This window comes from Natrix helvetica (assembly GCF_964273705.1).
Source record: "Natrix helvetica genome assembly, chromosome: 4".
NCBI lineage: Eukaryota > Metazoa > Chordata > Lepidosauria > Squamata > Natricidae > Natrix > Natrix helvetica.
This window is the reverse complement of record NC_138550.1, coordinates 69243665-69257801: the sequence shown is the minus strand read 5'-3', so window position 1 is coordinate 69257801 and position 14137 is coordinate 69243665. Positions and strand designations below refer to the sequence as shown.

At 39.6% G+C, this 14137-nt stretch overlaps 1 protein-coding gene across 11 annotated transcripts in view; it reads left to right on the top strand.

The window, feature by feature from the left end:
- The window catches only part of PCDH1 (protocadherin 1), a 251980-nt gene extending 239319 nt beyond the window's left edge, over window positions 1-12661 (top strand). For all 11 annotated transcript variants that reach the window (XM_081950421.1, XM_081950423.1, XM_081950419.1 and 8 more), the window contains exon 6: window positions 8536-12661. In XM_081950421.1, coding sequence (XP_081806547.1) covers window positions 8536-8921 — 386 coding nt within the window. In that variant the 3' untranslated portion in view covers window positions 8922-12661. The remainder of the gene's footprint in view (window positions 1-8535) is intronic.
- Window positions 12662-14137: the final 1476 nt, after the last annotated feature.

Sequence of the window (14137 nt, the reverse complement as noted above, 5' to 3'; positions counted from 1 at the left end):
ACCCACATTATTCTGCTTTATCTAGTAGTAGGTTATGGTCTACCTTATCAAAAACCTTACTGAAGTCCAAGTAAACTATATCGACAGCATTCCACTAATTTTGTCACATTATCAAAGAATGCAATAAGATTAGTCTGGCATGATCTGTTTTTGACAAATCCATGTTGGCTTTTGGCTATTACTTTGTTTGCTTCTAGGTGTTCGCAAATTCGTTGTTTGATTATTTTTTCCAGAATCTTTCCTGGTATTGAGGTCAGGCTGATAGGTCTGTAGTTTCCTGGATCTATTTTTTTCCCTTTTTTGAAGATGGGAACCACATCAGCTCTTTTCCAGTCCTCTGGTAGTTCCCCGGGGTTCCAGGATCTCTGAAAGATATAATTCAGTGGTTCTGAGATCTCATCTGCTAGTTCCTTCAGAACCCTGGGGTGTAATCCATCCGGTCCTGGTTATTTGAACTCGTCTAGGGTAGACAGGTGCTCACTTACCATTTTCTTCCCAGTTTCAATTTGTGTTCCTAATCTGATTTTTGTGGTGCTGCTTTTGATAGGTTGGACTGTTTTATCCCTTTGTGTAAAGACAGATGCAAAACATGAGTTAAATAGTTCTACTTTCTCCCTGTTGCTTGTCACAGAAATTCTCATTCAAATATTATACCAAATACTGTACCCCCTCCCCTCCCCCGTCTTAAAATAGATTTCTCATTCGAATATTGTACCCCCTCACCTCCCAACAATCATAGTATAAGTTTCTCTTAAAGTAACAATAGCCCAATAACCCCATCATCTAAATTAATTAAACATATATAAATCATAATATAGGTTTCTCTTAAAGTAGCAATATCTCATTAATCCCATCTTCTAAATTTATTATGCATATATATTTCCCCACCCTCCACCCTAACCCTCCCCCACCTCCCAATCAAACCCACCCCCCTGACTTCTGCTATACACCACTCTAACAATTCCAAGCATCCCATATATTATTTACTCTGATCATCTGTCAATCTAAACATTCTTACCTAAAGGCTACATAGTACTTCCTAGTCTGATATTTATTCTCTATATAATCAATCCATTTTACCCATTCCTGTGTATAATTCTCCTGCTTCTGACCTTTTAAGAAAGCTGAAATTTTTGCCATTTCGGCGAACCCCACCACTTTCTGAATCCATTGATCAATTGTTGGTAAAAAATCTTTTTTCCAATGTTGCGCAATCAACAACCTAGCTGCTGTAACCATATACAAAACCAGTTTTGTTTCCCCTTTAGTAAAATCCTTAGTTATACCCAGTAAAAACATTTGCGGAGTAAATTGTATTCTTTTCTTAAATACATTTTGCATAACCCACCATATTTTTATCCAAAAAGCTTTAACCTTATTGCAAGTCCACCATACATGAAAAAAGGTAGTATCTAGGCACCCGCATCTCCAACATTTTGGTTGAACATTTGGGTACATGCATGATAATTTTTTAGGATCTAAATACCATCTGTAAAACATTTTATAAAAGTTCTCCCTTAAATTCTGTGACTGTGTAAATTTAACATTCTGAACCCATATTTTTTCCCACGTGTCCAACATAACCGATTCACCAAAATTCTGAGCCCATTTAATCATACAATCCTTAACCAATTCACTTTCTGAATCTCTTTCTAACAATACATTATATATTCTTTTAACCTGTTTTGGGCCAGTCTCTTTTATCTGCTTGATCAGTTCCACTTCTTTATCCATAAAACCGACCCTACAATCTTCTTTCCATCTCTTCTGTAACTGTATATAATGTAACCAATTTAAAGTAATTCCTTCTTCCAACAGTTGTTCCAAAGTTTTCAACTGCCATTCGTCCCCATCAGCAATAAGCACGTCTTTATATAAACACCCCCCGAGTGACTTAGTATTCGTAATCCACATGGTGTCTGCAAGATCCAACCAAAGCGGTATTTTATAATCCCAATTGGGCCGGTGCTTCTTCCATATTCTCATCAAGGCACTTCGGAAAACATGATTGTTAAACACTTTATCCACCCTATCTTCATAAAAAAGATATGCATGCCATCCCAGAACAAGGTCATGACCTTCTATATTCAACAGTTCCGTTTTTGTTTTCCCAAACCAATCTGCTACATGCGTCAGTACCGCAGCTTCATAATACAATCGGAGGTTTGGGAGTCTAAAGCCACCTCTTTCACGAGTATCTTGCATAATCTTCATCTTTACTCTCGGTTTTTTCTCCTTCCAAACAAATTTATTTAATGTTGCTTGCCATTCTAACAAAAATGTATCTGATTTAAGCACCGGTATCATCTGGAATAAAAAATGAATCTAGGTAGAATGTTCATTTTAATTGCTGAAATCCTTCCAAGCAAAGATAGTTGTAACTTTTTCCACACTTGAAGATCTTTCTGTATCTTTTGCCACAACACTTCATAATTATTTAGGAAAAGTTTTGTATTTGATTCTGCGATTTGTATTTCTAAATATTTGACCTTGGAGACTATTTCGAAACCTGCCAAGCTTACAAGTCTCTTTCTTTGAATCTCTGTCATGTTTTTAACCATCATTTTCATTTTGTTTTGATTTAGTCTAAACCCGGACACCATGCCAAATTCTGCTATGATATTTTTCATCTGGATTATTGAGTTCAAAGGATGTGAAAGGATAATAACCAGATCATCGGCAAATGCTCTAGTTCTGTATTCCTTTTGCCTGATAGCTATGCCATCTAAGGATTTTGAGTCCCGAATTGTATTCAACAAGACTTCCAAGGTTAAAATAAATAACAATGGGGATAATGGGCAACCTATACTTACCTTTTTTTACTTTCAGTTTGTCAGATAGTTCTTAATGCAGCTATGCTGGTTTCTTTTGGGAGCTGTTATTTTTCTTCTTCATTGGTATTGTGCTACACTGGGCTTTTGTAATCTCATTTTTCAAAATTTCCCAAGCTTTTTGACTTGTTTTCCCTTTGAGGATTCTCATCCATGGAATTTTTCCCAAGCTCTCTCTAAGTTTATTGAAATTAGCTTTCTTAAAGTCCAAGACTCTAGTTTGACTTTGTTCTACTACTTGTGTTTGCATAATGTTGAATTCCAATATTGCATGGTCACTTGCCCCAAGGGTTCCTATGGCTTCAACACCTTCTATCATTTCCTCTCTGTTAGTGAGAATTAAGTCCAATATGGCTGATCCCCTTGTTCCCTTCTCTACTTTTTGGAAAACAAAGTTGTCTGCTAGGTTTGTTAGGAACCTGTTGGATCTTCCACTTGGTGCAGAGTTTGTTTCCCAGTTGATGTCAGGGTAGTTAAAATCTCCCATTACTATTGTGATGTGCTTCCTACATACCTTAGTTAGCTGACTAGCAAAAAGTTCATCTACTTCCTCTGCTTGGTTGGGTGGCCTGTAGTATAGACCTAGGGCAATGTCATTTCCCCCACAACCTTTAATATTGACCCAAATGCATTCAAGATAGTTCTCATCATTGTTGTGTTTAAATTGTGTTTAATTTTGGTATAGTCTTCTTGCTTAGGTTGGGGTTTCACACTTCGCTCATTGAGTTTTGGAGTGGCTAGAGTTGCTTCTAGATCCCTTACTTTTTCGTCTAGTAATTCATATAATTTACATTTGATGTATACATAGTTTGGGTCTTCTGTGGGCATAAGCTCAAATATATATTTTGCATGTCACTATAATGTCAATCTCTTTTTTCATGACTTTTTTTAGTTTGCTTAAACATTTCTAAAAAAATTTAGAAGGGATGCTGCACAGAAAAAGGTCAAAACCTGTTCTCAACATACAGGATATATAATAATGCATTTAAATTACAGGAAGGATGATTCTAACTTTATTAGAATACTAGTCGGTTGGATACCTGTGCTTCACTATGGAACTGGAACAGCAGTAGGTAGCATCCTTCACCACCACACTCCATTATCCTGTAGCTGTAAAAGGCAGCAGCAGACACAGACTTCTTCAGAGGAACTTTGGTGTTTGGTTCGCACTGGGGTATATTGATGTAATAGCCATCTTCTCCATGGCAGAACATAAGAGGGTACAGGAGAGCATCATAGGCATGGTGCGTTTCACTGATTCATAACAACCTGTTGTCTCTGCTGTGGAGAACAATATCTCTCTTCTCAAAATCCTGACTGACAATGAGAACAGCCATTTCTGTAGTCGTGGAGGCATTGAAATGACCTCGGTGCTCTTCAGAAGACTTCCTATCAGTGTTAATCACCACTTGGAAATCTTTGTGGCCCTTAAGAACAGAATCAACAGCAGCCTTAAGTTCCAGAATATACTCGTTGTGTTCACGCAGCAACTTCTGCAGTTGGCTAAGTAGTTGTGGATTAACGCCTGGGTAGATTCCACAATGGATGTCCCTCTCATTGTCATAATCACCCAAAAAGTATATCTAGAGAAATGAAGGCTGCTTCTGAGGGCCCCGCCATGAAACCCCCTATCCTGTGGTAGACCTGCCCTGCACTTGGAATGTTGGCATAAAATTTCCTTCCTTTACCTCTCTGGCTCCAAAAGATGTCTTTTGGAAGCATCTGTTGTAAAGACAGCAGAAAGCGGAAGGACAGCTGAAAGAAAGTGCTTTGCTATTGGTTGCTGATGGGTGAGAAGGCTATGTAAGGGTTCAGGGTAGGGATGAAGGGGAGGGAGGTGGACTTTACCACCACTGCAGCACATTCCCAGAATCCCATCCTCCACTTTAGAGCATGGCACCAGGCACAGGATACCCAAGGTCCGAGATCAACAACCTTGTCCCTGGAGTAATCAATTTTAGGTTCATATTTAAAACCAGACAAATACTTATTAGTCCAAGGCATTGATCTCATTTGTGACTGATTACTGTAGCGGTTATTATATGTATACTTTTTACAGCCTGTCTACTGACTTGGGGATGAGTTTGATGATACTTGTGTGCAGCTTCCCTTACTTGTGTTTTCATAATCACATCTGTAAATCTTTTTCTTTGTTTTTGCCTCTTTTTCCTTTAACTGGTGTTACAGTAGAAGGAACAGATTCATCTGAACTGAGGAGGAAAATAGGGGGGGGGTGTCTACCTCTGCTTACCAGCATCCATTGGTATTCATTTGGCTAGCGTCCTGTCAGTGTGTGAGAGAGTTGAGGGATGTTTGAAACTCAAAGTCACAACTAGAAATGATGGAACCTCTTAGGGAACTATTTAATAAAATCCAAGGCAGGGTTCCACCATCCTGGAAAACAGCTTTTATTTCATTGATTCCAAAAGAAGATCAGGATCCTATCCAGCCAAAAAACTACAGACCTATTTCATTACTTAATACAGATTATAAATTTTTTGCTAAAATATTGGTGAACAGGTTAATGCCAATTGCGCAACAAACGATTCACAATGATCAGTCTGGTTTTATACAGGGGAGACAAATGAAAAGTAATGTAAGACAAATCATCAATATAATGGAATATTTGGGAAAGTATAACCAAGTCCCAGCAGTGCTTTTATTCTTAGATCCGGAGAAAGCATTCGATCAAGTCAATTGGCAATTTTTAATAAAAATATTACAAAAGATGCAGTTCGGAGAGCATTTCATGCAATCTATCAAAGCAATATACCAGAAACAGACAGCACAAATTATAGTTAATGGAGGCTTAACAGAATCTTTTAAAATTGAAAAAGGAACAAGACAGGGGTGTCCCTTGTCTCCATTATTGTTTATTTTAACCCTGGAATTGTTATTGAACAGAATACGTGGGTCTGATGAATTACAAGGAATTAAGATTAGGCACTACGAATGCAGAGTAAGAGCATTTGCAGATGACTTGGTTGTAACTTTAACCCAGCCGGGGGAATCAGTTACAGGTTTAATGAATATAATTAATCAATATGGTCAAGTATCTGGGTTCAAAGTAAATCTAGGGAAGACAAAGATGATAGCTAAAAATATGACTATGAACCAAAAAAAAGGAATTAGAAAGAGTAACAGGATGTGAGATAGTAAAAAAGGTTAAATATTTAGGAATTTATATTACAACTTCAAATGGGAAATTATATAAGTACAACTATGAACCATTATGGCATAAAATACAGAGAGAAATGAATAAATGGAAAAAACTACAATTGTCTTTGTTGGGAAGGATAGCAGCAGTTAAAATGAATGTTTTGCCCAAGTTTCTATTCTTCTTTCAAATGATACCAATACTTAAAAAAGACGCAAATTTGGAAGAATGGCAGAAAGGTATTAACAACTTTGTTTGGGCAGGAAAGAAACCGAGAATAAAACTTAAAATAATGCAAGATATACGTGAAAGAGGAGGCTTAAAAATGCCCAACTTAAAATTATACTATGAAGCAGCAGTTTTAACAACAATTATTATTATTATTATTATTATTATTATTATTATTATTATTATTATTATTATTATTATTATTATTATTATTATTATTATTATTATTATTATTATTATTATTTTATTTATTAGCGTTTATATACCGCCATATTATATAATCACCAATTAGCGATTGGATTAACCTAACAGAGGATAGAATATTGAATATTGAGGGTTATGATCTGGTATATTGGCATGCTTATCTAATATATGACAAGAAGGCCGACAAGATTTTTAAGTCATATTTTAAGGAATGCTTTACTGCGTGTTTGGAAAAAATATCAATATAGGTTAAATGATAAGATACCTATGTGGGGGGTGCCCAGACACGCTATAAAGAACATAAGTATAGAACAAAAACAAGATGTAATTACATATGCAGAACTTCTTAGTATGGATAGAAGTGTACCACAGTTAAAATCTTTGAATGTACTAAGAGAGGAAAGGATAACTCAAACCTGGTTTCAGTACGGACAGTTACAGGCTAGATGGAAAAAACACCAGAAAACTGGTATCATCCAACATGAGGATAATTTGATAAAACAAATTAGGGACCAGGGTCAAATGCATATAAAAAGGTTGTATAATGTATTGATAGAAATAGACTCAGAAACAGAATTAGTTAAAGATTGTATGATAAAATGGGCACAAAATTTTGAAGAACCAATAATGATGGAAACATGGGAAGAGATTTGGGTAAGAAATGTAAAATTTACACAAGCTCAGAACTTGAGAGAGAATTTTTACAAGATGCTGTACAGATGGCATTTAGATCCAAAAAGGCTAGCCTGTATATATCCGAATCTACAATCTAAATGTTGGAAATGTGACTGTGTTGGTGCCACGTATTACCATATTTGGTGGACTTGTAAAAAAGCATTTTGGATAAAAATATGGTGTGTTATTCAAAATATTTTGAAAAAGAGGATAAAGTTCACACCCCAGTTGTTTTTGTTAGGTATAGTTTCAGATTGTACTGTTATAGAGACTAATTTGATTTTCAACCTAACGAAGGCAGCAAGATTGTTGTTGGTGCAATATTGGAAGAAGGAAGAGTTGCCCACTATCCAAGAATGGACGTTAAAAGTAGTAAACTTAGCAGAGATGGCCAAAATTTCAGCGTATCTGAAGGACCACTCAGATGAGAAGTACATGCGGAGAAGATGGATTGACTATATTCAAAACAAATATCGGACTAAAAAATTTCAGTTAGCTTATGAATGAAGGCATAAGGAATGCTACAATTTATTTAAAGTTAGTTTAATAAAGGAGGGGGGTTAAAGTACAAGAATAGTAACATGTTAAAATTAGTTAGCTTATGTTAGCGTATGGTTGTTAAATGTTTATACCCTGTATTTTGCTCTGGGAGGTCGAGGGGAGGGAGGGAGGGAAGAGGGGTAAGGATGGGGGAAGAGGGAAGGGTAAGGAGGGTAATAATTGTAAAACTTATAAAAAATTTAATTAAAAAAAGAAACTCAAACAGTATTTGCTGTGTGAGCAAGAAGGAGATAGGAAGGAGCTGGGAGTGGCTTAGATCAACTGTTCTATAGTAAAGCTGCTTCCCGCTGTGAAAGTAAAACTGAAACTGAAATTGTTCTCCTCTGCTTGTGTTTTGCATTTGGAACAGATTTCTTTTTAGGTTAAGAGTGGGAGTAGAACTCCTTAGCATCAGAGCGTGTTAATAATAATATAGGAAATACTAATGCTCTGATGGCCATTTAAAAAAAATCCTTTCTTAGTGAGCACCTAGAAGCCAATGGGAACATACATGGCAAATTTGAAGTTTGTAGGCTTTATGGTTCTGGAGATTTTGTGATGATGCATGAGTGGTATTTCGCTTTAAGATATATAGATTAGCCAAGTATTCTAAAAAAAATAACCAAGAGCAGTACAATATGTCATTGGATGTCTTCATATGGTGTCTAGATAGGCATCTGCTTTAAGTGCCTTTATTTCAGTAATTCCTTCACTGAGGAAGTTGAACAGTATATGGCTTTTTCCAACTTTGTGGTTCTATGATAGTTACAAGGAAATTACTGTTTAAATATATTTAAATGTATTTAAATCTGGGGATTTAAGTGTTAGCTAGTCATGTTGTTGCATTATACATGTATGAATGAATGTTTATTCTTCCCTTTTCTTGTTTCTTATTTACAGATCTCCGACCTTTACCTGATGTAGCCTTGACAGGGACCTGTACTCGAGAATGCACAGAGTTTGGTCACTCTGATACCTGCTGGATGCCAGGTCAGTCCTCTCCAAACAGGCGGCCCAAGAATGCCCTCAAACTCTCCACATTTGTGCCTTTTCAAGACAGAGGGAGTCAAGAACAAGTTGGCAATGGAAGCCCCAGACTCTCAGAAGAGCGCAACACCAAAATGGCTAACCTCCGCCTGCTCCCCACATACAGTGCCTTCTCCAACAGTAGCCATGAGCCCTGCAAGAATTCCCCCATGGAGGAAATCCCTCTCACCCAGACCTCAGATTTCCAGACAGCCACCACACCATCATCCCAAACTGCCAAACGAGAGATCTACCTGTGAGAGTGAGGAGGCCACATAATATCTGAAAACGATGCTGAGACCAGTGTCTAGTGCTCCACCATGAAGTGACTTTTCAAACTGTGATTTTTTTATCACTCAGATTGGCAGTTCTGTGCCTGCCAGATGAGACTGCCTTGCCCAGTCATTGGGCATGGAAACACTTCATTAACTGATTTCTCACTGGGCAAGGGAACTGACATCAACCTGAATAGCCAAGCTCTCAATAGAGTGGTCCATGGATAACTGGAAAGAAAGAGAAGGAATATAGTGGAGAGCTTGGTTTCTTGGTTTCAGGGCTGGGGTGGGTGGGAAATGGCTTAGTTACCAAAGGTCCACGCAGATTTCGTGGAGTCCATTGGGCACAGGGCTGAGAGCACTTGGCACAGGTACAGGGGGAAAAGCTGCCTCTCTTGTTACTATACTCCTGTAAATATGAATTTTAGGAATGACATTTATGTCTTGCCTGATTGAATTTTATTTGTCCTTTGAACAAAAAGACATTGAAACAAACAACACCACAGGGAGAAAATTTCATCTTGAAATTTTCACCACAGAAGAGCACATTGGGGCAAGCACTTCCAACCAGCCCACTCTTTACTTCCACAGTGAGATTGAAGCATCAGTTGGGAGGGGGGTATTCTGGCTGGTCAGCAGGACTGAGTAGGAAGGACTTGGCAGAGTTTTAAAATCTTAATCACTTTTCAGACTTCAGAAACGCTTATCAGGTATGGAGGAGCTCTATAGATAGTAGTCACAGCTTTTAGCTATCCTCCTTTGCCCCTACCCCATAGATAATGAACTGCAGTAGTAAACAAAGTGGAATAACCTTTAGTTTTTCAGGTGGTAGAATGTCTAACTCCCCCAAATTACTCTACTGCCTCATGTGAGGCAGAGAATTTCCATGGGGTCATTAGACCCTAGTGCCATTATTCTGGCCTTTGATTTGTCTGCCTGTAAGCCACCATTGCCTTTGTGAATGGAGCTTGGACTCAGGGTCACACTTGGGCCCATAGGCCTCTGTATGCTGGAGTCACATACCCCCTCCCTATACTTTTAGACAGCCTCAAGGGATCCAATATTCTCTTCCAGTGTCACATGTTTAGCCACATAGTATTCGATTACAGGAGCCTGTCATAGTTTCATTTGAGGCCCATAAAATGGTGCAACTATTCATGGGCATTATTATCCCCAACCATTGAAGTCATCATTTGGGATCACTCAAAAGACCAGCTTTGAATTTATAAGAGAGCACTCTTCCTCCAGCAAGCAGTGGGCTGCTTTGGTGACTAAGTTCTTAAATCACTCAGTATTCTAGACTTAGCTAGGCCTGATTCCAGATAGTATAGTATTAATGGCAATTGCCAGCTAGCATTTATGGGACTTTTCCCAGTACATATGATAGTGGAAGACAGTCTCCAGACTGGGGACTTATCCACCAGATTAGCTGACATTTGATGTACCCATCTTGTTTCTCTTGGCTTAATTCTGGTTCCAACAGGCCCAACATTTTCCTCACACATTGCCATGTGTTTTTCTAAGCTGTATTGCAGAAGGTGGGATGGATGTTGCCCTTCTTTACTGTATCTCTGTTCAACTTTCTCAACTGCATGTGTCTAGGAAGGAAAGGAAACAGACATGATATACTTTGTAAAACTATTGTTTGTGTGGGTATATGGGTACATGTTTGACAGGACTGATCATTTGGAGATAGATTGGTTATCAAACTAGTAAACTGGTAGGAGTGACATAAAGCAATTTTCATTTTCTTCTGATCATCAGAGATGATTTCTAGGATATGAAATTTTAGTGTCTCCCTGTATTCTCTGTCCTCTATGAGCAGATTGCTGATCACCTTCTGACCAAACGTAGTGGTAGTAGGAAGCATTGCAGAGAGAAGTCCAATGACTCTAGTCATATAGTAAACTGCTACATGCCATGGGCGATTAGATGACTGAATTCTTGAGTCTCAGGTTTCAGTTCACAGGCAACTTCCCGTGTGTATAAAAAACAAGGACTTCTTCTGCCTCTATACTTTTTAAGGCTCAGGGCTATTTCAGCAGCAATCCATAGGATGGAGACCAGGAATAAAGCACTTCCTATCCACTCTTGTATCAAGAGCCTAAGGTTAGGGTGATCATGTATAATGTAAACAGGAAAAAGTTCTGAAATAGTTTGCTGATTTTTAACTTAATATGATATGTGAATCCACATATTATGGCTTAGCAAACCAGACTCCTTTGGCTTGTGCCTCAATTCTTGGTTAAAAAATCTATCTGGACTGTATGTGTAAATAAAGTTATTGAGATAAATAAATCAAAGCATAAACAAACACTGTCCAATCCACCATATCCAGATTCTTTCCAGTGTATGGTATGGAAAGGACAGGTCTTTCCATATTTCTATTCTATTCCTCTACTCTACTCCACTCCACTCCACTCCACTCCACTCCACCCCACCCCACCCCACTCACTCTATATTCTATTCTATTCTATTCTATTCTATTCTACTCTTCTTTTCCACTATGAAAGGAATAAATGGGAGCCAAAATCACTAATGAAGGAATACCTGCATTGCTCAGGTAAAACTATCCTCTTTTAGGCCTATCCATAGGTTTGAACTCACTTAGTCAAAATATAACGAGGCAATCTAATTTCTAGTCCATCCCTTGCAGATGGGAGTTATAAAACTGACCTCATCCCAAAATTGCTTCGGTATTTGGATATACTTGCTATAGGCCCATTGGAACAAATAAGGTTGCTTTTTGGTAATAAGCCAAGGCTGTTAACCTGAATGTGGAAAGCTCTTCATCTCTTTTCCTTTGCTTTTTCCAGAAATATGAAATAAAAAAGACTGGCTGTTCAGGTAAAGGGATTGAAAAGCAGTATTACCTGGCCTCCCAAACTCAGCTAAGACTTTGAAATGTGTTTTGTGTGAGGCAAAAAGGAAGATGGTGCCAGTAGTAATTGAAATATAGTCTTGAGGAATATAGTCTTAAGAAAAACAAAAGTTGCCACTGAATATAAAAATGCCATAGGAATTTATGTGATTGATAATCCAATGGTCAAAATACCATTAGGAGATACTGATATTCACGATTTCAAACCATGAAAAACCAAACCATGCCTAGGAAAAGAGGTGGAGAAGGTTAGGAAGAAGAGCATTCAATGAGTTCTGGTCTAGACAAGTGCATTCAAAGGCAAGGGGAAGAATTTTGAGCACTACTTTAGGACAAGCCAGGGGTAATACCAAAGGTGCAAGACCAGACAGATCAGTTGAGTGAGATGGAACGAAGCAACCCCTTTGTAATTCTTCGTGTTGATTCTATTTATACGAGATTTCAGTTCTTGCTTGTGATGCCTTGTTTTTTTGTACAGTTTTATGTACATGCAGGTGTAGCTTTTTCTAAAGGAGAAATCCTACAGCAGAGTAAAGAGTACCCAACTATTTTTGAATTGTGCCATTTGTTTAGGTACTGCCTCTTTCTCTCTTGCTAAGGTTGTATTGCTCTCAATGTGATGCATATCCCTTGCACTGGGAAAGCTTTGGGCCTAGGGCTTTCCCCTGGCACTGTGAGCACAATTGATTCCTTTGTAAATCCTTTTTGTTTGGAGCCGTGAGCATGACACCTCGTGAGCCCGTTTTGTTCTCTTCCATTCTGTTGGTTTGCTGAGCTGTCAGATGACAAACACCACTGTAATTAGCCCTCCCAAAGCTTTACAATAAAAAATGTGAAAACCTTTTGGCTTGGCCAGATTTCTTATCTCTGCAGATCAACTGAACTGTATATTGGTTATATGTGTGTTGATGTTCTTTTCTGTCCTAAAAGCCAAATTATGTAGCATGGAATTTTTCTTCCCCTCCCTCCCCCCAATACTATGTATATGTGTGTGTGTTTGTGCGTGCACACGCACCTGTGTATTAGATCAATATACAATATATATCTCATATACGGCATCACGGGTATACATATATAATAATTCCATTATTGTCATCCCCCCTCTCCCCCAGTGCATATTTTTAGGACAAAGTGTGGGCTGGGTTCCAACATTGTTTCACATATTTTTAAATGATATCTACATTTTCCAGTACAGTAGAGGGAGGGATCACGCGAAGGTTTTACACAGCCTGATTGGTCCATTAGACTGAGAGAAAACTTCTTAACCTTCTGTCTCTCCTATTGGTTCCCAGTTTCCTCTCAGTCTTTTGGTCCAAGCACTGTGTTTTGGTTCTCTAGACAGGAAAAATTGACTAAGATTCAACTTGATAAGGTAAATTTGAGCTTTAATTTGATCAATTGGCTATTCTAAAGTTTAAATTGATGGCTGCGGCCAAACGGACGGGCTTGTCCCTGTCCTTAGCAGCCAGGGAGGGCCCCGTGAGGCGATCTCTCTCTTCCTTCCCGCGGCCGGGTGCCCTGGTCTGATTCCCGGGTGAGTGGGCGTGCCGGGCGACCACTGCAGCCCCAGGAGCCGAAAATACCACCCCCAGCGTGATTGCGGCACCGACGATGAGCGCGCGAAGACCGATCGGTTACACGCAGCCTTCCAGCCTTGCGGTACCGCGCCAGCCTCCCTACTGGAGCCGCGCGCGCTTTGCAAACGGCCTCAGCATCCCTGGCAAGTACGAGGGCGAGCCATGGCTCCTTAAATTCACACCGTGGCTGCCCGAAGACTGTACGGATCGGGCGAGAGACTCCGGTGGCCATTTTGAAAGCCGCCACGTGCGCCGGGCCGGCGAAAATCTGGAGCACGTAGCAGACTCAGAGGCAAGGCTAGGAGAGGCGTTCTGAGGGCCTCGCCAGAACCAGCGGACAGACTCAGACCGGCTGGCCTACCGCACCGCAGGCAGGTGAATTCCATGAGGCCTAGGGCAGCAAAAATGTGAGTGGGGCGATGGCAGGGCGTTCTGACCCGGCTCAAGCTGCTTCTGCCCAGGCCCCAGAAGAAAGAGAGGCCCTCTCCGACCAAACAAGGGCCAGACCCTCCTCTAGGCCTCAGGCAGCGCAGAGGCCTTCTAGGGCCATGGAGAGAGATGAGCAGAGGCGCCAGAGGGCCTTAGAAAGGACCATCGCCAGGGCAGAGAAACAAGCCCTGGCAGCTAGGCCCAAATCCAGATTCAGGTCTCCAGTTGAACAGAACCAGGATCCTTCTCCCTCCCCTCGCAGAGGTTTCAGTCCCTCTTCTCCATCAGTGTCCCCGCCTAGGTCCTACCAGAGT